The sequence below is a fragment of the Eubalaena glacialis genome, chromosome 19 (assembly GCF_028564815.1).
Source record: "Eubalaena glacialis isolate mEubGla1 chromosome 19, mEubGla1.1.hap2.+ XY, whole genome shotgun sequence".
Lineage (NCBI taxonomy): Eukaryota > Metazoa > Chordata > Mammalia > Artiodactyla > Balaenidae > Eubalaena > Eubalaena glacialis.
In genome coordinates, this window is record NC_083734.1 from 12,062,070 (window position 1) to 12,086,111 (window position 24,042).

General features: G+C 47.0%; 1 protein-coding gene and 1 pseudogene across 7 annotated transcripts in view; both read right to left on the minus strand.

Moving 5' to 3' along the window:
- Nucleotides 1-12,133: 12,133 nt before the first annotated feature.
- The window catches only part of KIAA0753 (KIAA0753 ortholog), a 60,262-nt gene continuing 48,353 nt past the window's right edge, over nucleotides 12,134-24,042 (minus strand). For 5 of the 7 annotated variants that reach the window (XM_061175019.1, XM_061175020.1, XM_061175018.1 and 2 more), the window contains 3 exons: nucleotides 23,529-23,649; nucleotides 22,804-23,028; nucleotides 12,134-13,639 (listed from right to left, as the gene is read on the minus strand). In XM_061175019.1, coding sequence (XP_061031002.1) covers nucleotides 13,522-13,639; nucleotides 22,804-23,028; nucleotides 23,529-23,649 — 464 coding nt within the window. In that variant the 3' untranslated portion in view covers nucleotides 12,134-13,521. Of the gene's footprint in view, nucleotides 13,640-22,803; nucleotides 23,029-23,528; nucleotides 23,650-24,042 lie in introns of those variants that run through there. The other 2 variants (XM_061175021.1, XM_061175022.1) reach the window with 2 other exon arrangements.
- On the minus strand, nucleotides 16,844-17,723 carry LOC133080367 (small ribosomal subunit protein eS1-like; annotated as a pseudogene).

Consider the following 24,042-nt stretch of genomic DNA (forward strand, 5'->3'; position numbering starts at 1 on the left):
TGAGATTGGCCTCAAGCAAGACCAGTTGTCTTCAAGTTATATTTAGACCAAATACAAATGAGGAACTGGCTTAAAATCTAAAACGCACTGCAAGAGTGGTCCTTGGAGTCTACACTCCTGCAAATATGCATCAGTGCCAGCAGCCCAAAACAAGCATGTACCAAAGCTCCGACCTCAGATTCTTTGCTCCCCTGCCCTGGCCCCCCACACGACATTGTTTGTTTATGACAGATTCCAGAACGCAGAGAAGCAAACACAGGTATAGATGATAAGGCACTAAGGAAATAATAGATCAGCCTGTGGGTCCTGATTACTAATGTCACTGTATTGACAAGGCAGGAAATCACAAGCAGATTATGTAAATAGATTATGTAACAGACTTTATGGGCACCTAGCAGAATATCTACACCTATTAGGGCTCTTGTACACCTTTCTTCAGATACGGCTTTGCTCAGGCTCCACAACTCGGCATGGTCCTTGCTCTGGACCCCTACAAGGTCCCAGCTCTGGCCATGCTGGCTGAGTACCAGGATGGCAGTGCTGGAAGGTCCTGAGGGAATCATCTAGACCCAAACCATCTTTATCTGTTTTGTTTGAACCAGAGATGCACCTAATAGGATATAATAGGATTTGGTATTACCAGCTCATGGCATCTCCTAGCAGTCTCAGCAGAGTCTGTTTTTTTTTTTTTTTTGGTCTCTTTTTGTCCTCACCCCCAGTCCATTCCTCTCTTCCAAATGCTGTGTGCTTTTCCCATCTAACTTCAGAAGCTCTTTCTCCTGTCTGTGTAGCCTAAACATTATATACCTGCATGGATGCATTTAAAACATTACATAATGGCACCATGGCTAGCCCGTTCTGCTTCTTACTTTCCCCGCTTTAATATTGTTTTCAGATCTATTCATACTGATATTTGTAGATTTGGCGGGTTCCTTTTGATGATAATGTTTCCTAGTGTGATAAGACCTCATCTTGTATTTCCTCATCCCCTCTTGATGGGCATTTAGTTTTCACAGCTCTTCGCTGCTACAGATGCTGCTGCAACAAACATCCCCTGCATTTCTTGGGTTTCTGTGTCAGAGATTCTCTGGGGCACATACACAGCACTGGAACTGCAGGGCCGTTGGGAACACGCAGATTTCCCTAATCACCGCATCAGTAAGCTGCAAGAGAGAGAGAGAGAGAGAGAGAGAGAGAGGGAGAGAGAGAGAGTGTTCTGCCAATACCCTCATTTGATGGATATTAAGACCGAGGCCCAGAGCAGGGAAGGGCCTTGTCCTAGTTTAGAACCCGATTGTTCTGACTTCCAGCCCAGTCTCCATCCGCTCAGAACACTCCACACTCCCTGTCTCCCATGGAGAGAACAGGGCAGCTGCAGCCTCATTGAGCAGGAAGCTCGGCCTGTGATACAAATTTCATCTCTCTCCTCCAGGTCCGAGCACAGTGGTACCCACCACATGCCTCCCCAGGAGGGGATGGAGAAGAAGGTGGGCAGTCTGAGCTGAAGTCAGCAGAGAAAGGCCTCCTATTCAACAGGAATAAACCCTGGCAGCCCCCATGGCCCGAGTGTGATATAAGCTCTCGCTGCAGACCTGCCCCACCCTGCCCTCTCCACAGAGGCATCATCTGTACTTGCTGATACAGATCTCAAAGTGTATTAGTCTTTTTTTTTTTTTTTTTTTAAGTGTATTAGTCTTAACTCCCCAGAGAGGACCCCACACTGCTGGGGATCAGGCAGCTGCTGAAGAGAAGCCAAGACAGAGTCATTGGGGGGAGGGAACCCCTGAGAAAGGGTCATTCTGTCCATCCTTCTGCCTCCAGACTTTGCTACAACCTTCAGCTCTCTCTGTTAGGCTAGCTGGGAAGCTCTTCTTCACATCTGCTCTATTTCTCTCCAGCTGTAACAACAACACAATAACAACAATAACAGGAATAGATTTGCTGAGTGACTACTATGTACCTGGAAATGTTTTAAGGACTTTTCATGTGTTACCTCATTTAATCCTTATAGCAACATAATGAGGGAGGCATTATTCTAACCGTCCCCATTTCACAGATAAGAAACTGAGGCTCAGAGAGGCTAGGTATCTTTCTTTAGGTCACACAGCTAGTAAGTGGTTGGACCAAGTATTCCAACCCAAGCCCTAGGATGTCTGTGATTCTCACCTTAACCTCTAGAGAGAAGAAGACAAGAAATAAATAAGACAAAAGCAAGACACAGGAAACTGAGAGGCTGAGGCTCTGTCACTAACTCCAGGTACAGCCTCAGACAGCTCACCGCCCTGCCCTGTCTATACTAGATTCACAGGTTTCCCAGAACCTTTCCGCTGGGCTCTGACCCCGTGGTTTTCCAAAGCCCACATTCAAGATGCTCTGGCAGGTGGAGAAGCTGAGTCAGCAGGAGTCTCCAGGGCACAGATGCTGCGGCCTTGGCCCGGGTAGAGGCCTCCTGGGGCTATCGGCCCGTATCCCCTGGCCGGATCTCATCCCCTGGCCGGATCTCCTGGGTGGGTGCTACTGGGGCTATCTATTCTTATTGGAATTTGAATGCTTCAGGTCAGAGTGACTAAAAGGCTGAATTTTACAAGGGTTTTGAAAGTGAATTGACTCCACTTATTAAAGATATACTAGATTACTCGCTGAGTGAAAGGACGCTCCGGGGACTCCAGGCCTTTCTCGAAGACAGAAACATCCCTTTCGAGCCCAGCCGCTCCCAGTAAACCACGGGGGGAGACATTGCACTGGGCAGGTGTCAATTAAATTACCGGCTGAAGGATAGCAGTCCATCAAGGAAACATCCTGGCCTGGAAGGGCTGCAGGTGAATAAAGAGGCAGTTGTAGAAATGCCCTCTGGTTATTTTACGCAAATCCATTTCTAAAGGCAGGAAGGCAAAGACTACAAGGAAAGTATTCACGGGAAGACTTGACTTTTGGTCGTGAAATGTATAAGGGAGAGAGAGGGATGAAGGGTGTTTGGTGCTCCAGAATGTGATGCACAGGACCGATGCCAGGTAGGGGTCAAAACACTGCTTGTTTTCAGACTCAGAGTCCTAGGGGAGTGAGTCCTAGCTGGGCGGGGGCTGGGAGGTTGTTCGTCTATGCCTCTGAAGATGCTGGACAGTTTGAAGGGTATCTGGACTCAGGGCTGGAGTTGGAAGGACCTCCAGACCCCACTCACCGCATCCAACTCCAGCTCAGCGGACCCAGCACCTCACTGTACAGATGGGGAAGCTGGGCCCCAGGTACTGGGGGTGGGAAGCGGGGAGTCAAAAACAGGGCATTGGTGGCAGAGGGTCTCCAGGTTCATCTCTCAGGACTCTCTCCTCACGCTCCTGTGTGGAGGTGGAAGCAGTGTCGCTGGCTTGTGGAAAGGAGTCTTTTCTACTCTCTTTGACCCCCTCCACCCCATCCTGCCCGGAGAAGCGGGGGTGTTACTGGTGCCCAGGTAGCATTTGCTTGCAGAAGTAACACAAGGTCCAGACGGTGTGCATGCAACACGGAGGCTTCCTATTGTAGCAGGCACAGACTCGGGCTCTCTTAAGCCAAAGGGAATTTATTGGTGGGCTGCCGGGGCTGAGGCTGCAGGGACAGGCTTGGAGAGCAGACAGGAACAAAGGCAGCTCAGAGGGCAGAGAACTGTAAAGCCCAACAGCCATCTCGTAGCAGAACAATTTGGCCTGAGGGTCACTCCCTGCACCTTGGACAGCCCCACCACTGAGTGGGTTCTAGAGGAGCCTCATCTTTGCACCACTCCTTCAAGCCAGGCCTGATTGGCCAAGGCTGGGACGTGGGAGCACGCCCCAGGTTCCAGCAGCGGGAGAGGGAGCTCTGAGAATCCCGCCATGGCAGGTGGGCTCCTGCATTCCCAGGACTCTATTCCAAGGGCACTGGGAGTGTCGTACATGAAAGGCTGCATCGTGAGTTCCAAATCACTTGGATATTGGGGGCTGTGTCATCTCACGGATGACATAGCCCCTGCGATCCCCCAAAAAGTCAATCCTGAAGACTTGCCAACGTTAAGGGTTCCAAAAGTCTTCAGCAGAGTGCTGTTTTCTGCTGTTTGGAATCATCTGGCACTGGCGTCCTCCGTGCACGAGGGTCCTGGTGTGTCCCCGGCAGGAAGGTTCTGGGAAGGGGCTGGATTAACCGCACGACTACATAGAGAGGCTGTCAGTCCTTCCATAGTGCTTTTTAGTCCAGGCTGCCGCAGGCTGTATGGTTTTAAATGTTCCAACGTTACAATATTTCATACTTGGGAATTAAGCACAACTATGATTTTCAGAGTTCAAATTATATTTCAAGCTATCGAGAGTAAGATTTAACAACTTGGCCTGAGATTCAGTAGATTTCTGCCCCCCTCCCCACCATGAGTTATTAGAAATTCCTGGGGTGGGGAAATGAGATTTTTTTTTCTGTGCATCAAAAGGGAGCATGGCCTAAAAAAGTTAGAGGAAACAGTGGTGGAGCTGATGAGCCCCACTTTCACTATTGATTTCCTGTCAGACCCGTCCCCGCTCTGCAGAAAAGGGGGTAATAAACCCTCCTCTGTCTACCTCAGAGTAAGAGGTTAGAAAATGCTTTGTGATGGGGGCACTGCTTGTACCTAGACGGCTTCAGAGAGAATTACAGGGGAAGGGGCCGGACCCCAGAATCATTCAGTTCAGGGTTCCTTAACCAGGCATCCAGGCCAGCCTGGATCTGGGAATTGCCAGCCCCCTGACATGACACTGCAGGTGTGTGTATGTACATGCACATATGTGTATGTGTGTATGTGTGCATATAATGTGTGTGCGCATGTATATGTATGTGTATGTACATGTGTTTGTGTCTGTTTGTGTGTTTTCTGAGGAAAGGCCCATAGCTTTTTCCAGATTTTTAAAGGGATTTTTACTAAAACAGCAAGAACTCCTATTTCGTCAATCCCTTTGTGCGGATGGGAAACAGGCCCCCTGAGTTAGTGTGGGGAGTCTGGGGCATGTTCATGTCTAACCTGTGAACGATTATGTGAGTTAATTAAAAGCGTTGGCAGAGCTAAGCCCGCATCCCTGTGATCCCCCACGGCAAGGTGGCCTTCTGCCACGCCTGCCACAGGTCACAGGGCTGCAGCAGTGCCCGCCACCTTGGTCTCAGGCCCCAGCGTGCCCTCCCCAGGCAAGGACGACAGGATCAACACCGACAGGAAGGCCAACACCCCGAGGTCCGGCCTAGATTGTCCTCGCAAAGACCCCACGGCTCAGTGGGCCCTGCATCTGTTCCAAACATGCCTGGAATTTCTTTTTGACACCAAAGTAAATGTTGGCTGGAGAGCCACCTACGTGGCTGACGGAGGCTGCCGGCTTCTCATTGGAGGGCCGGGAGGAAACTCTGCAGGTCTTTGAGGCTTGCCAAGACTCCTCCGTCACACTGAGCAGATATAAAATCCATTACCAAGAGCTAATAAAGGCGAGGAGACCAGGCTGAGGACAAGCCGAGGGCGCAGTGGGCCTGGGCGGGTGGGGCTCAGCGGGCTCCCCCTCTGCTACTCAGCCTTCAATATTTGCCCCTCTTGCAGCACCTCCTTCGGATCCCCATTGTTCTCAGTTCAATAGTTTGGGCAGCGATTCTGTTTCTCATTCACTATAAAAGCCCGTCCCTACAGACCTCTCGGCACATTTATTGTGAGGCTGGAATTTATGACGGATTGGATTTCAGAGGAGGGATTGATTAAATACAGATGGAGCACTTGGCAGGGGCCTGGGGCTCCCAGTAGACTCCCCCCATCTGGAAACAGAATAAAGATTAGGAAGCTTGAGCAAGGGGCAATCTGGGGCAAATCCTGCTTTCAAGGGCAGCGAGGGTGGACGCTCTCCCAGGGAAACTGCTTGTTTCTGTTCAAGGGCATCTTCTCGAAGCCGGACAAAAATTCTTTGTCGGCAGGAGTCATGAGCTGCCAAGGCCACTCCTCACTGCCTCAGATGCACTCAGTCTCGGGCACACAGGCTCCCAGTGCAGGCGTCTCAGCTCTGGCTAAACCCCTCTAGCCTAATCGCATTATATTCACATCTGCCCTCCCCTTTCAAGAGCTCAGTCCTTGCCCTGCTGTTCCCTCTGCCTGGAGGGTCCTTCCCCTACTTCTATAATTACTAGAGTTTCAATTTTCTTTCAAGGTCTCATTCAAATGCCACGTCTTCCATGAAGACCACCAGGATTGCAACCTTCACGCAATAAAAATGAGTCACTTCTTTGAACGCACAACCATGCTCTGTTGCTTCCCTCTGTTTCACCTTAATTTTCATTCTGCTTAACGAGGGTCTGTGCCTTACTTATCTCTGGATTTCCATAGATGTAGTAAACTTTGAATGACTGTTAATGAAAATTAAAATGTATCTTGTGACCTAGTCTTAAGAAGACATGCTACTTTTTGTAGTGCGCACCGGCAGACTCTCTCTCCAGCTTCAGGGAACGCGGCCTCTGTTTTCCTCTGGGAAGCTGCCGCTTCTCCATGTTCACTCCATGCGGTTGGGATGCTGCTGATCGATCCTCTTTTCCAGGAGCACATGTGACTAAGATCTGACCAATCAGAGCACAGGGATTAGGTCGGGGATGGGTCTGTTACGTGGGTTGGGCCCATCAGACCAATGAGCAGTGACCCTGCAGCCTTCGTGGCACTCCTGGGAGAGAAGGGCTTCTCTCTGCTGAGGTTGCCAAGGGGAAAAATGTCCGTCCAGCTGGGGCCCCTGGGGCCCCGCGTGACGCTACGTGGGGAGGGGCTGCCTGAGAATGATGCCTTGAGGAGGCAAAGGAGGAAATTAGACCGGAGGGCGGGGACACTGGCTTTGCCACTGAGGCTGGCCTGCACGGGGCAGAGGCCATTTGTGAACAGTGCTTGGGAGGTAGAGCAAAAGCCCAGGTACCGCCCGGGCGAGGGCTGTACCAGCATGTGCAATTCGGCACATGCCCCGGGCACAGGAGGCGAGGACGCAGCTGTGGCTTCGGCTGCCTTCTGAGCGGACGCCCAGCCTCCGGCCGGCCGGAGGTTCTGGGGGAGGAGCCTGAGCGGCAGGCAGGATGCCAGGGCCCAGGGGGGTTCACTGCGGTACACTGGGAAGAGCCCAAATTTGTAAGCAGACCCAGAACCACTGTCTCGTTGGGGAAATCTCCTTCTAACTTGGCTTCAGTTTTATCTGTAAAACAGGTTAATAATCTCTATTTCAGTTTAGTGTGAGAATCAAATGAGATCGTGTAAATAAAGCACCTACCTGGTCAGCACTCAAGCAGTGGATAATTATCATTACTCTGTGGGCTGAGTTCTGGGGAGGGTTCAGCCCCAGCAGGAGCACAGGGGATGAGGGAGGCAGATGATGGAAACTGAGGCAGCAGCTCAGCTCTGGGCAGTGGGGATGCTGTGTCAGGAAGGTGGGAAATGCATCTTAGTCATCTTTGTAGGCCCCAAACTAAGCCTAGTGCCTGGCAGAGTGCAGGACCATAGCAAGTATTTTTAAATGCAGATTCCACTTACAATTACATCTACTAAGACTTTCTAGACCATCTAAGAATCATCTGCTTGAGAGAAAGACCAAATGGTGTCACAGAATGGAAAGGTTACTAGGTCTGAAGTCAAAAGATGCAGACTGAGTTTTGGTTCTGTCACTGTGTGTCCGTATGACCTCTTCATTTCTGTAGACCTCAATTTTTTCATCTGCAAAACAAGGCTAGTGGACTTCCCTGGTGGCGCAGTGGTTAAGAATTCACCTGCCAATGCAGGGGACACAGGTTCACGCCCTGGTCCGGGAAGATCCCACATGCCACGGAGCAGCTAAGCCCGTGCGCCACAATTACTGAGCCTGCGCTCTAGAGCCTGCGAGCCGCAACTACTGAGCCCGCGCGCCTAGAGCCCGTGCTCTGCAACAAGAGAAGCCACCGCAATGAGAAGCCTGCGCACCGCAACAAAGAGTAGCCCCTGCTCGCTGCAACTAGAGAAAGCCCGCGTGCAGCAAAGAAGACCCAACGCAGCCAAAAAACAAAACAAAACAAAACAACAACAACAAAAAAACAAGGCTAGTAATACTTCATCAGCCTGCCCCTTAAGGATGTGGTCCAGTTCAGAAGGTTCTGGTGGCACCGGGAGCCCTAGAGCAAGCGTACAGGACCACTGTCTACGGTGCAGTTAGTCCCATGGCCAAAAGGGACATCTCTCTGAGGTGGCCCAGGGGGATAAGCTGGAGGGGGAACCAGATGTGTGGCTCAGGGCAGCCAAAGGAATGGCTAAGTGTTGCCGAGTGTTTGGCTTCGAGGGCAAGGCAAGAAGAGACACAGGGCTGTAGGCAAGAACACAACAGGAGCAAAGAGGCAAGGAAAACACTTCAGAGAGAAGGCTGTGAGAACAGCCACAAGCTTCCCCCTCCTAAGTCCTCAGCGACAAACCTAAGAGTGAACACTTGCTGAGCACTTACTATCCACCAGGTGCTCTTCTCAATGTTTGCAAGGATTCTTTCCCTTAATCCACACAGTAACCCTGGGTGGATACTACTGTTATCCCCATTTCACAGATTAGGAAACTGAGGCATGGAGGTCCCAGGAGATTTTAACTCGTGGCTCACATTCTTAAGCAGTCCGTGTTACTGCTGGTACGCAAAGCAGGGTGGCTACAGTGACTGAAAGAGAGAAGGGAATGTATTGAAAGGCATTTTGTGAATTGTAAAGTGCTGAGTAGATGTGGGATGGGGTTAAACCCCAAATATTCACTTAACCTCTCTCGGCCTCTCAGTAACTCTCCAAGAACGGTGTGTTGGACAATCATGGCTAAGGAGAACCACATTTCCTCCTGAGCCTGGCCCTGGAGCTTGGTCTATAGGGGCCATAAAGGCAAGTGGCTGCACAGGTGCTGATGGCCAGCCTCATCTCCCCAGCTCTCTGGACTCCCAGCCTCTCATGCCATCTCGAGGAATCGTCTGCTGGGGGCCTCCTAGGTAATTCAGCCCAGGCTTAGGGAACCCTGGAGCTGTGGGGTAGGTGGCAGAGCCCAAGTGTGCAGGATCTGATCACAGTATGTCAGAGCCGGACGCTGCTGGAATTCTCCCATTCCCAAATGGGATGCTGGGCGTGGATAGAGACAGAGCAAGCTTCTAGACACAGGCACGGCGACCGCAAGTGGGAGGCCTCAGGCTGACCTCACCCGCACCCAAGGGAAGACAGAGGAACAGTGTGTGGATGGAAGATTCCAGGGAGACAACCAGAGCAGAAGGGAAATGCTTCTGGTCCAGGGAGGGGGCAGTGAGGGAGGCTGGGGAGGGGAGGGCGAGGAACGGCACAAGGTGCGAAGACACACCCAGAGGGGGTGCCGAGGGGCCTGGGGGAGGACTGCAATGGAAGCAAAGGGAGACAGAGCCTGGGGAGGCAAAGGCTGTGACAGAGGGGCTCTGGGAGAGGGTGACTTCTCTTGGATCCAGAGCAGAATGGGAGGGGAGCAGCCCCTCAGTCAGCCCCCGGGGAGAGCTGGGGCTCAGAGAAGTGTAGGAGGCGCAGGTGTCTTACTCATTTCATGGCGGCGGGACATGGAGGAGCCCAACCTCCGGACACCGCTGGGGCACGGGGGTGGGGGGGTCTGATTCAGTGGCAGGAAGGGATGGACTCAGCCACAGGAAAAGTCCAGCTGGGTGGATGGAAAGTCAGCCAGAAAAAAAGGTGAGAGGCAGCAGGTTTGGTTCAAGAAAAATCGATCAGGGTTACCAGGCGGATGGAGCACAGAAACAGCTAAGGGGACTCTAGGAAAAGCAGCAGATAAAGGGGGTTCATCAGAGAGGGTGGGGGCAACTTCGGGGCTCCCTGCTCCAGGCTGAGGCCACACTTGAGGCTCTGGGAAGACTGGTGAGAGCAGAGCAGGCCCAGTGTCACAGGAACAGGGCCCTGGGCAGGCTGGCAAGAGGGACCTAGAACCGGAGCCACAAAGCAAAGAGGAGGCCTGGCCACACAGCCAGCCCAGAGTCATTATCGGAGCTGCGAGCCTGGTCAGGGTGGGACCCGCACTGATGGACGAGTTGACTGAGATCACTTGGGCCTGACAGCCAGTCCGGGGCCCAATATGGGATTCCCTGGGGCCCTGACCGAAGGAAGCCCTCAGGACGTCTGGTGGAAGCCCTTCCAGGCTAGCCCGCATTATTAGGTTCAACCAACTAATAAACAGATGTGAGGTCTCTGCTCTTGAACCAGCAGAGCTGAATGGGAGAGGCCACTATTTAGGAAGATAGTGGTCACACCGCTGCCTTCCTGCTGCTTCTCATGAGCCCCAAGAACCGAGAGCTCTCCAGCCTGCTGGCCCTCCCAAAGGGCGCTCCTGCGGTGACCCGTGCGTGGTGAGCAGACACCCCTGATTTACAGGGTTAGCGGGGAATTCTCATCACTCCCTCAAGCTGCTAAAACAGAGTTCCTCAGAAACATTCAAGAGTTAAGGAAACCTACAGGGTACCACAGAGAAAACTGGAAGCTTTCCGACCGGGCTTAGAGCCCCTTCCTCTCCTCTGGGCCCTGGGGGCTTCGCTCAGACGCTCACTCTCGCCTTCCAGCCCCACCAGCACACAGTTCATGCTGCCTCCAGGCACTGCCTCTGGCTGCCCACTCCCTGCACACACACTCCCCTCAATTTCAGGGAAGCAGGAACTGTGAGCAAAGGAAGGGAGGGAGGAGAGGCAAAAAGGATGCTCCTCACCATCTCCCCTCCGAACCCCAGCACCAACAGGCAGAGGGGGAAGGGACCCCAGCATCAAGGCAGTCATTCCTGCGGTCCCCTATTCACTCCTCTGCCCTCTGCCCGAGCCCTGGGCGCACCCCCCGCCCATGCCCACTCTGCAGCAGTTCTGGAAGTTCTGAGTTGGAATCCCTGATGCATCGGCACCTCGGAGATGGGATCTGCAGCTCCTCACAGGTGACATCCTACATCAGGTCACAAAAGATTAACACAGATTTCTGCGGACTCTGCAGAGATGTGATAGAACCCCCATCCAAAACCAAAACGGACCCCAGGAAAAAGCATGCCTTCCTTCTTTCATTAACTCAAAAGAATTTACTGAGCACTAACTACATGCTGAGGCCTTGCCCTCAAGGAGCTGTGCAGACTAGAGGCAAGCATGTAAACAGGGAAGACCCCCTAGGGCCAGAGCTGTGAAGCTGGACAGGTCAGGAATCTCAGCATGTCCGTCCACTGGGACAGCCTATGTAACACAGAAATACTACGCTCATGCATTTCTCTGTTTCTGAAAATAACACGTGAATAGGTCAGGAGAAAACTGGAGGAGATTAGAGAATAACCTATACAGGATCAGCCTTTGCTCATGAAGAACAAAAATTCTAGAGGTCTGGGATAACTGCAAGGCTATAAACAGGAAAATTTATATTTTAAGGATTCAACTTCCATTTTCAAATGAAAGTTTTTATTTCTTGCAATTTATTTTTGCATCTTTGGAGAATGCTTTGGCCGAGGAGGTTCACTGTGGGCCAGGGCTATAAAGTAGACAGCAGACACGGAGGTAGGTGTAAGCCTCACCCATAGGAGTCAGAGACAGGGAGACCCAGCTGGTGGGAGGAGCAGGAGAGATACTGGAAACATCTGCAAGCAAAGGAGTCTGGACTTGACTCTTCAGCAGACAGGAGGTGCTTAGGAAAGGACTGCTTCAGACAACAGCGTCTAAGACATGTTGAGCGGACACAGGAAGAGGCAGGAGAATGCACTTGAGTGAACTCTCAAAACTTTGACACCTATCTTTATGGGAGTAAGTGAATCCATGACCACGGTGCTGCTGAATATAGGCTTATGTGATCAAATTATCTCCCCATTCTGTGCCTCATTTGATTCATCTACAAAATGGGAATAATAATGGTATCTACCACACACAGATATGAGGATTAAATAAGCTAATACAGGGAAGGCATTTAGAGCTATGCCTGGTACATAGTATGTGCTCAATAAAATGTTAGCTTTTATTATCATTTATTTCTTTCTGGGGGTGGTGAGAGGTGGCAAATAATCCACTACGCTCATATTAAACATAAAAGTATTCTCAGTGGTTTCTGTAAATCACATTTCACTTTGCCCGGAAAAAAAAAGGAGACGTAAATTTTTTCAAACCGACATGTACATACTTTAAAATATTGAGTTTATTTAAAAAATGAGCACAGTAAAAACTGCCACACAAATTATCAATAACAGACACTCCTATCAAGTGTACGTATATAACTCCTCAAATAGAGGACCTTTAATTTCCCTTGAAGCCTTTTAAATTCTGAGTTTATATAAAATTAAGCAGGAAAACATTAACATTAAACAAAAATCAATTTTGCACAAATAAGTGTGATCAAGCAGCTTAAATTATCACCTGAAATACTTGTACTTCAGAGAAAAATCCCAGATGACAACACTATATGTGCTATAAAAGGATTCACATTATTCTGTGGGGTATGTCTCACATCACTCGTTCTCCACATTTCTTTCACCAAGCCCCAGGCAAAAAAGTGAGGGAAACTTTTTCAAGGCAGTGGCCTTATTTTATACACATTCCTTTTCTTTTTCTGAATCCAGAGTTTCTGAAAACACAGAGGCTTTTCTCTTGGTAAAATATGACTTATAAGACGTTCGAGGACCAAGCTATTGTGGTTCTTAAAGTTTCTTCCTTTCTTGGGGGAGACCCTGTGGTCTTCACACTATCCAGATCTGTTTTCTCCTCCCACACAGGCTCCTTTTTGGTGTGGAAACACAGCAACTTGTGACCTCGGTAGAGAGGGGGGTGAGCTCTGTACCTCTGACCAGGCCCCAGAAGAAGGCCGGCCTCTCCTGATGTCCTCAAACTTCCTCTGAATTCAGAGTTCTGTATATCAGAATGTGTCAACCCACAGCGACAGAAGACTTGAGGAACTCAAAATGTGAAGAAGCACCTAGCAACTGAGAATTAGAGAAATGTGTGTTTATTGTTGTACACAGATAACTGCTGGGTTCCTATTTTAATGATGGAGCAGAGTTTTGGCAGCATAACTAAGTCCTGTGCTCGACACAAGTCTGTAACCCGGCAGGACAGGTGTCCTGGTAGGAAACTGTCAAAGAAGCAAACATGAGCCAGGTGATGGGACCAGAGAGTAATTGCACTTGTGCTGGCATCAAGGCCACCCACAGATCAACAGCAACTTGAATCCCTGTGTGAAATAGACTTATCTGTTATCTTTCAAAACGTTCTGATCACCAAACTGAGCCAGTGTAATGAACATGGTATTTCAATGGGAAAATTATACATTCAGAAAATATTATACTGTCATAATTGATTCACGTTTCCTGGGCACTGATAAATATAACACATTCCATCATAAACTACCAGAACCATTGCTCTGACAATGAGAAGATGCAAAGTGGGGATGGCCTCACTGGCACTTCCTTCCTTTCAGTGGGCAGCACCTTCTGGGCCTGGATGGACAGCTGAGGACAAAGATTTCCTGTGGCTAGTAGAAAGGGTGGTGCCGTCCCCTCACCAGTGACACTGGGGGCCCCACCTTGGAGAGCCTTTATGTAGCCGCCTCCAAGAATTCTGAGGTGAACACGGCTTCTGCATAATCTTCACACACATCCTGAAGTTCAGCAGCCACAGCCCCCAGAGCTTCATCTACAAGCTCTTCTGCAAAGCTGGAAGACAAACAACACAGCTAAAGGTACATACAGCCAAGTATGGGAGCCATTCTGTTACTCAGCGGAGGAACTTACCAAGTCACTTCTAAGATTTAAATGGAAACTCAAAAGGCCAAGAATAGCCAAGATAATTTTAAAGAAGAAAAACAAGGTGAGAAGCCTGGCTTTCCTAGACAGTAAGATGGTGGTGCTGAGATCCCAAAGTCAGGCTAGAGGGAGGGGCCTGTCATACACACAGGGCAGACCTCACCCTTGAGATGGTTGAAACCAGAGGTGACTGGAAACTAACTAGCTGCAACCCAGCCCCAATCCAGATCTACCTCCTACAGCTGCCCAACTGCCTGACAGAGGAAAGGGTGTGGGCCTTCTCTGTGGGGCGGGGGGCAGGAAATTCCAGGTTTCTCTCAACACACACATACACACACACCCATACGCACACACATTTTCCCGCCTCCAAACTGTCTGAGAGTAAGTTGCAGACTTGATATCCCTCAGGTACTTCCGGGTACATTTCCTAAAAACAAGGACATTCTCTTAAATAACCCTGATACAATTATAAAAATCTTAACATTAACATGGATACAATACTATTATCTAATCTTACCTACAGACCTTTTTCAAATTTCTGCCAACTGTCCAAAAAATGTCCTTTAAAAGAAAACATTTTCTAGTCCAGGATTCAGTGCAGGATCACATGTTGCATTCGGTGGCCACATCTCTTTAGTCTATTTTCATCTAGAATCGTTCTTCAATCTTTGTCTTTCATGACCTTAACATTTTTTGAAGAGTAAAGGCTATTTTTTTTTTTGTTTTAGAATGTTCCTCAATTTGGGTTTGTCAGGTTCAGGTTCTAAATTTTGGGGACAAATGTCCAGAAGGGATACTGTGTCCCTCAATATATCTATTTGTCTTACTATGATGAGTGCTAATTTCTATCACACAGTTACGCTGATGTTTGCCAGGTTTCTCCCTTGTAAAGTCACTATTTTCCCTTTGTAATTAATACTTATACTGCAGGGAGATACTTTGAGACTATGTAAATATCCTGTTTCTCATCAAACTTGCTGAATCAATTATTACAGGGTTGCCAACACTGATTTTCTAATTCTATCATTCCCAACTATATGGAAGAGCTTTCCCTTCTCTATTACTTATTTATGTATTTATATCGGCTTGGTCTTACACATTCTTATTTTATTCAACAGTTTGTAATCTGTTTCTATTATTACTTATTTTGATACTCAAAGTGTCCCAGATTGGCCAGTAGGAGCCCCTTCAAGCCAGCTCCCAGGTCCTCTTGACATGTCCCCATCATTCTTTGAACACTTCCTTTCTGCCACACGATGATGTTTCAGCCACATCTTACATTTTCCCAGCCCCAGTCTTGGAATCGGCCATTTCTCCAAGGAGCCCTGGTACCTTTTCATGGAGAAGAGTATTTAGAAACCAAAATCTGGGTACTAAGTGTGCTCATTGCTACTAAGTGTGCCATCGCTTCTAGGCCCTCTCAGCAGATAGACTCGGACAGACAAACAGACACATAGACACACACCCCATGTCTATTTCTATACCTATCAAAAACCATAAATTCATAATACCTCCAATCCCACTTCAAAACAGGGGATTCATTCTAGCCTTCCCCCAGAAACCTGGCTCTCATTATTCACAATATACTTATTTACTTGATCAACCCTAAAATATAGAGAAAGTAGTTTTAGAATTGTTAACCCATGCTGCTGGGTAAAAGAAACCTACTTATTAGAATCTAATATGTGTTTACAGTATTTTTGTCTTTAGCCAGAAGGTACAGAGTCAAAATACTGCATTCAAAAGTAACTTAGACAAGGCCTTATCTGTATGTATCCCTTTAGTATGGTTATTTCTTGGAAATACAGTTAGTGTCATATTTCTTTTTGTATTCCAATTTAGGGTCAACCTCCACTGCCCCCCCATCCTTGATGATTTGGAGGGATGTATAGGAAACATTAACAGTTCCAAAAGTCAGAATTATACAAAAGAGGTAAATGAAGATAAGTGTCCTTCCCCTTCTCTCATCCCTTCTACACCGATTCCTGTCCCAGCTGTTTTATTTTGGCTAATCTGACAATCTTTCGTCTTTTAATTGGTGTGTATAGTTCTTTTTCACTTAAAGTAATTCTGATATATTTGAGCTTCTACTACTAAAATACTACATACTTTCTATTTGTCTATTTGTTCTCTCTTCTTTCTTGCCTTTTTTAGGATTTTGTGATTGTTTAAATTACATTCTTTCCTCACTATTAACTTGGATTTTAAACACTCTGACTATTCTTTTAGTGGCCACTCTAGATTACAATAAGCATCCTTGACTTAAAGTCTAACATTAATTGATATTCTTACCATTTTCCCAGACAATGCAAGAACCTTATTAGAATACTAACTCTATTTATCCCCTTCCCAATTCATATGCTATTTTTATCGTGTATTTCAGATGTACATATACATACACATACCCATAAGACATCAGTTTTTTGTTTTATACAGTCAATATTCACTTACCTACATGTTGACTTTTTCTTAATTCATGCCTTCCCTTATTTCTGACTTTTCATCTGTGACTGTTTTTGCTCTGCCTGAAAAATACCCTTTTAATGTTGCCTATAGTGACGGTCTACTGGTAATAAATTTTCTCAGCTTTGTTTAGAACCTTTATTGCCTTCCTTCTTGAAATACGTTTCACTGGGCTTAGATCCATATTGGTAGCTTTCTCTTTTAGAACTTTAAAAAATACACCAGGTCATCCAGCTTCCACTGTTTCTGTTTCTCCTTTTTCCTTCCTCTGGCTGATTTTAAGATTTTCTCTTTGTCTTTCATTTTCCAACAATACTATGATATGCTACATATGGATTTCTTTTATTTTTCTTGCTTGGGGCATTTAGAGCTTCTTGAATCTACGGCTTGATGTCTTTTGTTATTTGGGGAAGTTATCAGCCGTTCTCTCTATGGATGTGGTTTCTGCCCCATTCTCTCTCTTTCCTCTCCTTCTGTGACTCCAGCCACATGGATGTTAGACCTCGTCCCTTTATCCTCCATGTCCCTCATCCTCTCTTTTTTATTTTCATCTTTTTGTGTGTCTCCGTGCATCACACTGGATATTTTCTTCTGTCCTATGTCCCAAGTCTCCAATTTTTTTTTTCATAAATAAGATCTTTTATTTGTCACCATTAAAAGTCTGAATTTTCAGCAGATCCTTGGCTCATGTCCATCAGTTCAACTCGAGCATCTGCCTCGTCCCCAGCAGCTTTTCCAGAACTACTACCTTCACTACGTAGCTCCATGAGTTTTCCCAATTCAAACTTGGGCTTCTTCAGCATTTTTACCTTTCTAACAATGACATCATGGAGCAGATAAATAGATTGGCAAGCCTTTTCCATGTGTTTTCCAATGCTGTCTGGAATCAATTTATTGACCACCTCTTTCAAGTCATTTGTCTGCACCTCTGGGGTCATGATTTCCCTCATCTTCTTGCAGATCTGGCGGACCTGCTGGTGCTGGGCATAAAAGGTCTTCCGAATCTGACTGTTGCGTTTTTTAGTAAAACCCACACAGAATAGATGAAGCAAATAGCCATCAGTAGTCTTGACATCCACGTGAGCTTCAATCATGGTCTGCCATTTTTTGACCATGGGAGCACATTTTGTCAAGGGTAAGATCCATGCCACGGAAATTAGGCAGTTTTTGCCCTGAACATCCTCAGTAATTAGCTTGAATTTTCTAAATGCAAACTCATCATTCTGCAGATCAGCAAGGCTCACTTCAAAAACACAGCACTTGAGGCCATCAGATGCGATTTTGGTTCCCTGAGTTCTCGTGACTAGTGTTTTCCCAATATTTCTTACATTGAACATAGCTGGTGCTTTCACATCATACCAATCTTCCTTAGAAAATGGGTCAACCACTTTCTTCTTGCTCCCTTTTTGCCACCTTTCATAAGACTCCTGTTCTTGCTGACGCCATGGTGCTGCTCAGAGAGCCAAAAGGCTCTAATTTTTTCTTTTGATGTGTCTAATTTGCTATTAAGCCCATCCAATGAGTTGCTCATTTCAGAATTTGTATTTTTCAGTTCTAGAACGTCCACGTGGATTTAGTTTAGTTCCCAGTTCTCTGCCAAAATTCTAAATTGTGTCCTTTATCTCTATGCACATAGTAGGCACAGTTATTCCAATATCTGTGCCCAGTGGCTCTAATATGTGGAGCTGCTGTGGGTCTGTTCTTGTTATTGTCATGTCTCTCTGTTGCCTGCTTTTTTTTTTTTTTACCATATACCAGACACTGAATTTGAAAATTGCAGAAATAATTTCAATCCTAAAATGATATTATAAATCTTCAGAGAAAAGTTAAGTTTGCTTCTGCTCGGTGCCTGTGGAGCAACAATCTAGAATCACCTCAGTGCAATCTCAGGAAGTGAGATGACGTGGAGCTGAGTGGAGTCCTGAGAGGGCCTGCCGGCATCCCGGTCACCCTTATTCCAGAGTGCCACCCTTCAGGGTCCCAATCAGAAATGAGCAAAGTTCATGGGGCCAGTTCCCCGCCCTTGGCAAGCCCTTAATTTCCACCTCTGTCCTCTGATCTGAAAAGGCCATTGAAAGTGCCATTCATCTTCCTCCAGAACCGACAATCCAGTGCCAGACAAGGGCTAACTTCCCCGGGTCTCTGTCTTCTCAGGATCCTGGCCCAGTTATTCTTCATTACCTAGTTAACTTCCTGGTGCCTTCAAGCATATATGTTTTATTTTTAATCTAGCCTTTCTATTAACAGTTATCCTCAGTGGGAGAGGAGGTCCAAATGACCAAGTGTGTCATTACTAGAAGCAGAAGTGATTACTTTGTTTTTATGCTTGCTTTGCTTTCTATATTCCTATCACTAATTCATCCCCAAACTATGAGAGAAATACAAAGGTGCTCCCAATACATTCAAACACATGAGGTAACGTATCTGTTTTCTTCTTCTTTTTTAACCTTCCTCACACTGGCTTCCCCCTCTGGAAACTATTCCTCCTGGAGCCCTCTGTCCTCCTGACTCCAATCTAGACTAGCTGCTTTCTATGCTCACTGAAAAATTCTCTCAGAAATAGCTTTTGCCATTTTCCTGGAAGTTCCATGTTGGAGTCTTAAGTTTCCTAAATCCCGTCTCCCTCTTTCTCAGTGTACACCTTGTGCTGGTGACACACACCCTCTGGTAGCTTCCTGAGAAACAGTGCATGGGAACTACATTTTTGGACACTTTGCATACCTTAAACTGTCTTTATTCTACCCTTTTATCTAATCAATAATTTAGCTGAGCACAGAATTCTAAGGTAAATGTGGGAAGTATGCTCTAATATCTTCTAGCAGGGTTGCTACTGACAACAATATGCCATTCTCATTTCTGATTATTTGAATGTGCCCAGTTTTAACCCTCTGGAACCTTCTGTCATCTTCTCCTTACACTGGGATGCCCACCTATCCTTTGCACAACAACGTGCTGTGATGTGTTGTGTTGTGTTCTGTTTATTTGTTCAGTTATTCACTCACTCACTCACTCACAGTGGACAACTGGCGAACCCTTTCAATCTAGAGACTAACAACCTTCTGGGGATTTTTCTTACAGTACTTCCTCAATAATTTTCCATTCCTCCCTTTTCCCTGTTTTCACATTCTGGAACTCCTATTATTCAGATGTTTTCTCTGTTATAATAGCCTATGTAGCTTTCATGGTTTTCAGCAAATGTCTGGATCTCTTAGCAATCTGCTATATTCAAGAATGAGAATTTCAACTAAGCCTCCTACTTTCTGACTCCCCTGGACCCATGCATCTAGTGCTTCTCATTCCTGAGTCTTACCAAGGTTCTTCTGCACAAATCAGCTAGGGTCTTGGCTCCACCCTCATCAGGCACTTGGCTCTCTCTGGTCTGCTAAGTCACTTGCCATTTGTCTAACTGCTTCATGGCTTCCAAAATTTTCTTGCTATTTCTTATTTGCTGTCATTTATGGTTTCATGCCTTTTATTTAGTCTTTCAGTGGCATAGAGTGGGCTAGGGATATAGGGAGTAGAGATAAATCATATGTTCGGTCTGTCCTTTTCAACCAGAAGTCTCCTGATTTGTTTTTCAAACAAGGAATCTTTAAGAGTTTGCTTTCATTAAAAGCATTATCACCTTAAGCCTTCCCTTCCAGAATCACTCTTTTATTTACATCCAGTTTATATCACCTGCCCCATCTGACCACTGGAACAGTGCTTTTCTCCACGTGGAGGGAGGAGTGGAGACATTAAAAGAAAGAGAGGGCTTCCCTGGTGGCGCAGTGGTTGAGAATCCGCCTGCCAATGCAGGGGACACGGGTTCGAGCCCTGGTCTGGGAAGATCCCACATGCCGCGGAGCAACTAGGCCCGTGAGCCACAACTACTGAGCCTGCGCGTCTGGAGCCTGTGCTCCGCAACAAGAGGCTGCGACAGTGAAAGGCCCGCACACCGCGATGAAGAGTGGCCCCCGCTTGCCGCAACTGGAGAAAGCCCTCACACAGAGACGAAGACCCAACACAGCCAAAAAAATAAATAAATAAAAATTACGTTTAAAAAAAAAAAAGAAAGAGAAAAACTCAGCTTACTTCTCCCTCACCCAAAAGGCTATCAGATGAAGTCAACTGTCTTTGGATACTTTTTCAAGATTTGATCAATATACTTCTCATCTTTGGAACACTCAAATAAGAAACAAAACAAGAGAGATCAAAAACAGAGCTAGAATATTTAGATGTGCTGTCACTTGAGGGTCAAGGACAGGAGAGGAGAACATCCGTGAAGTTCAGGCGTATTTTAACAGATCTGACCTCAACATCTTAACCTATTAGTCCTTATAAACTGAGAGAGCTTTTCCCTACATCTACAGAACAACTATGAACAAAATGTATCGTTAATCAAGTGGTAAGAACATACAAGGAACAGTCTATCTTCCTTAGCTTATTTTGGATTTCCCAAGATGCCAGTTAGCCTAACCAATCCAGACAGGTTCTGTGCAAACCAGTGAGTATGCTACAGGACTGCGTGTTAACACACGGAAGCAAGTCAAGTGTACCTACCCTCCTCTCCAGAAAATAAATGCGCATCTCAACAGAACAAAGGGTCTCATATGCTTTGAAGGGTATGTATATTAAGAGAAGTCCCAGGACTTCAGGCTAAACCTGAGAGATGGAACATAAGTGATTATCTCTGATCCCACCCAAAAGCCCACCAAAATAAAAGGAGTTAAAAGAACACATAAATCTACAAGGAGAAAAAGACAAAACTAGATGAGAAATGTCCAAGATTTTCGGAAGATAAAAAGCACACGGAAGAATCAAAATTGACTCAGTAGTACAGAGGAAAAATACAGAGGAAGCTGAAACCTTAGGGTATGTAGAGGGAGACGCCAAGGAAAAGCAAGCTGATCTGTCTCACAAAACACGTCTCACAGAAAGACTCTGGAAGTAAGAGAACCAGGAACCATGAAAGTGGAATGAAGGATCCGGTAGGAAATGAGGCAACTGGCTGAGAATCTGCAGAGCAAGCAGTTAGACGGATGGGTCTCCACATCTGCTCCTGGCAGCTACCTGACAATCCCTGCTTGACCCCCACAAAAAAGGGAAGGTATATTCTTTGGAAAAAATAAACCAGTAATTTGGGACTTTCCTGGTGGTGCGGTGGTTAAGAATGCGCCTGCTAATGCAGGGGACACGGGTTCGAGCCCTGGTCCGGGAAGATCCCACATGCCGTGGAGCAACTAAGCCCGTGAGCCACAACTACTGAGCCTGCGAGCCACAACTCCTGAGCCTGCGCTCTAGAGCCCGCGAGCCACAACTACTGAGCCCGCGTGCCACAACTACTGAAGCCCGTGCGCCTAGAGTCCGCGCTCCGCAACAAGAGAAGCCACCGCAATGAGAAGCCCGCGCACCGCAACGAAGAGTAGCCCCTGCTCGCCGCAACTAGAGAAAGCCCGCGCGCAGCAACGAAGACCCAGCGCAGCCAAAAATAAATAAATAAAGTAATAAACCAGTAATTTAAAACCCAGCCAAATCATCAATCAAGTATGAAGATAGACACCTTCAAACATGTTAAGTCTCAAGAAATGTCCTCTAATACACAAAGCAGGATAGGCTCCATCAAAGTAAGAGAGTAAACCAAGAAAGAGGAGGACACGTGCAAACAGAAAACAAGGACCCGAACATGGGAGGGAGAATCCCACACTCAGTGTGGTTCCCAGGACAAGCACCACACTGTAGACCTAGAAAGCGGCTGGGCCAGACGGATAGAGAAGGAAAGAGGGCCTCAGGACAAAGAGTGGGGGGTGGAGGCGAGAAACAGAGATTAATCAACAGATCTGATCATGAGGAAAATTATGTTCAGAAGTGTTGGCTAGTATGTGGGGAACGATAATAAATACATAAAAGAATAAGCAAATTAAAAAGAGGCAATTATTAACTCCTGGAATACGTTTGAAACTTGTTCAAGAAAGAAATGTAATCATGGTATACTGCTTGGCTCAATGATGAAGATTATCTGCATGTATGTAATAAAGTGATACTCATGAGGAATTTAAATTTGGGCCCCATTTTAAAAGAAGGAATTTACACACATCTTTCAATTAACTATTTACGTAAAAGAAGGCTACCCATTCTTCAAATATTTAGTAGCAGTGGGACTGTTTTCTGACTGCACAAAACTCCCCTTCTCAGGGGAGGTGACAGCCAGAAGGAGAAGGTTAAGTGTAGCGAAGTCTGTAGGCCTGCTGCTCCTAGTGTAAGTTTGTCCCGACCGAGAAGATTTCACGATCATAACTGTATCCTGCCCAGTAATAATCTGTGTTCTCTGATGACACGGCCCTCAGTAACAGCAACAGGAAACCCGTCCTGACTTGAATATTGTGCCTCTACCTAAGGAGGGGAGTCTGCAGAACGCTCCTTTGGATGCCATCAGCCATGCTGTTTTCCAATCTCCTCTCCCTGAAGAAAGGCATTTAGCAGAGAAAGCCTGTTCACTAGCCCCAAAGCAGCCACTGGAACTCCAGGGCACAAAAGCACGGCCTGAGACCCTGGCCAGACCTTTCTCCAGCCTTTCCGTACGTTGACACGTGGCACCCAGTTCCTCAACAAAGCACAAACCTTCTACTGACCTTTCAGCTATCAGCCACGGGTTGAAGGAGCCCACAGCCTCGTGCGCAATAACTCGGAGGTACTGCTCGAAGCGGCGGCAGTAGTCACCGATGCTGTGCCGCATGCCCCGCGGGACAAAGAGGGCAGCTCGGCCTTTCTTCTGCTGAGCATCTTCTGAAAGGGAGAGGAGGGGAGTCTCTCTTTTCTCCGGTCTCTCCTCTGTTCCCACACTTTCATCTAGGGAACTGAGAGCAAATAAAAATGATGAGAGCGTTCAAAATCATCTGCAAGCGAGGGTAAACTGTTAATTCACCCTGATGGTTTGACAACCAAAGGTTTACCTTCATTTCCCTTCCTCACACTGAGCAATACGCAACATCTTATCACCACTCATTGTTTCTCCTTTACACCGGACTAACCCTCCACACAGGAGGAACATGTGTCCCACGGACAAAAGAATTCTCAAAGCAGATCTTGCAGTAATTACCTGCACAATCACCTGTGCCAGTGTGATGCTTTCAATCGTAAAAACCAGCTAAATGTTACTGAAAGGATCCTTAAGATGCAACACGCTCAATTCCCATCTTATAAGCACTACTATTTTACTGGGCCGTCTTGGAGTTTGTCAAGATCTTGGTCAAAAGAAGAATCTCTCTCTGTCTTGTGGTAATTGAAGGAATGTGAAATCTAACAACATCAAAGGCAACCAACTACAATGAAATCAGACAGTCTCGTTACCACTTACGTGCCATTGCAGGGCCTTTCTAACACGATGTTCACATCTGGGTCTTTGCGAGCTGCTGTCTTTGTGATCCTGATTGGATGAGGAGAAAGACACCTTTCACTTACTGCTGGGATTTTTTGGTCTAGAAAAGGAGAAGCATAAAATGACTGCATATAAAGAAATGCTGGTGTATATATCAGAGCTGTCTTAGTGGCCAATAACCTGTGAGGAAGTCATGGGCACATCTCTTAAGCATAAAGGTTGCATTAGCAGTGCAAAGGGAAAAAAGTGCCCTTGTTTTAAATGAAAAGGGGAATTTAGAAGTCCCCAAGAGGGACTTCCGTGGTGGTCCAGTGGTTGAGGATCTGTCTTGCAATACAGGGGACACCAGTACGATCCCCAGTCGGGGAACTAAGATCCCACATGCTGTGGGGCAATTCAGCCTGTGCGCCACAAGTGCAGAGCCTGCACGCCACAACTGGAGAGCCCGAGCGCCGCAACTACTGAGCCTGCACCCTCTGGAGCTCACGCGCCA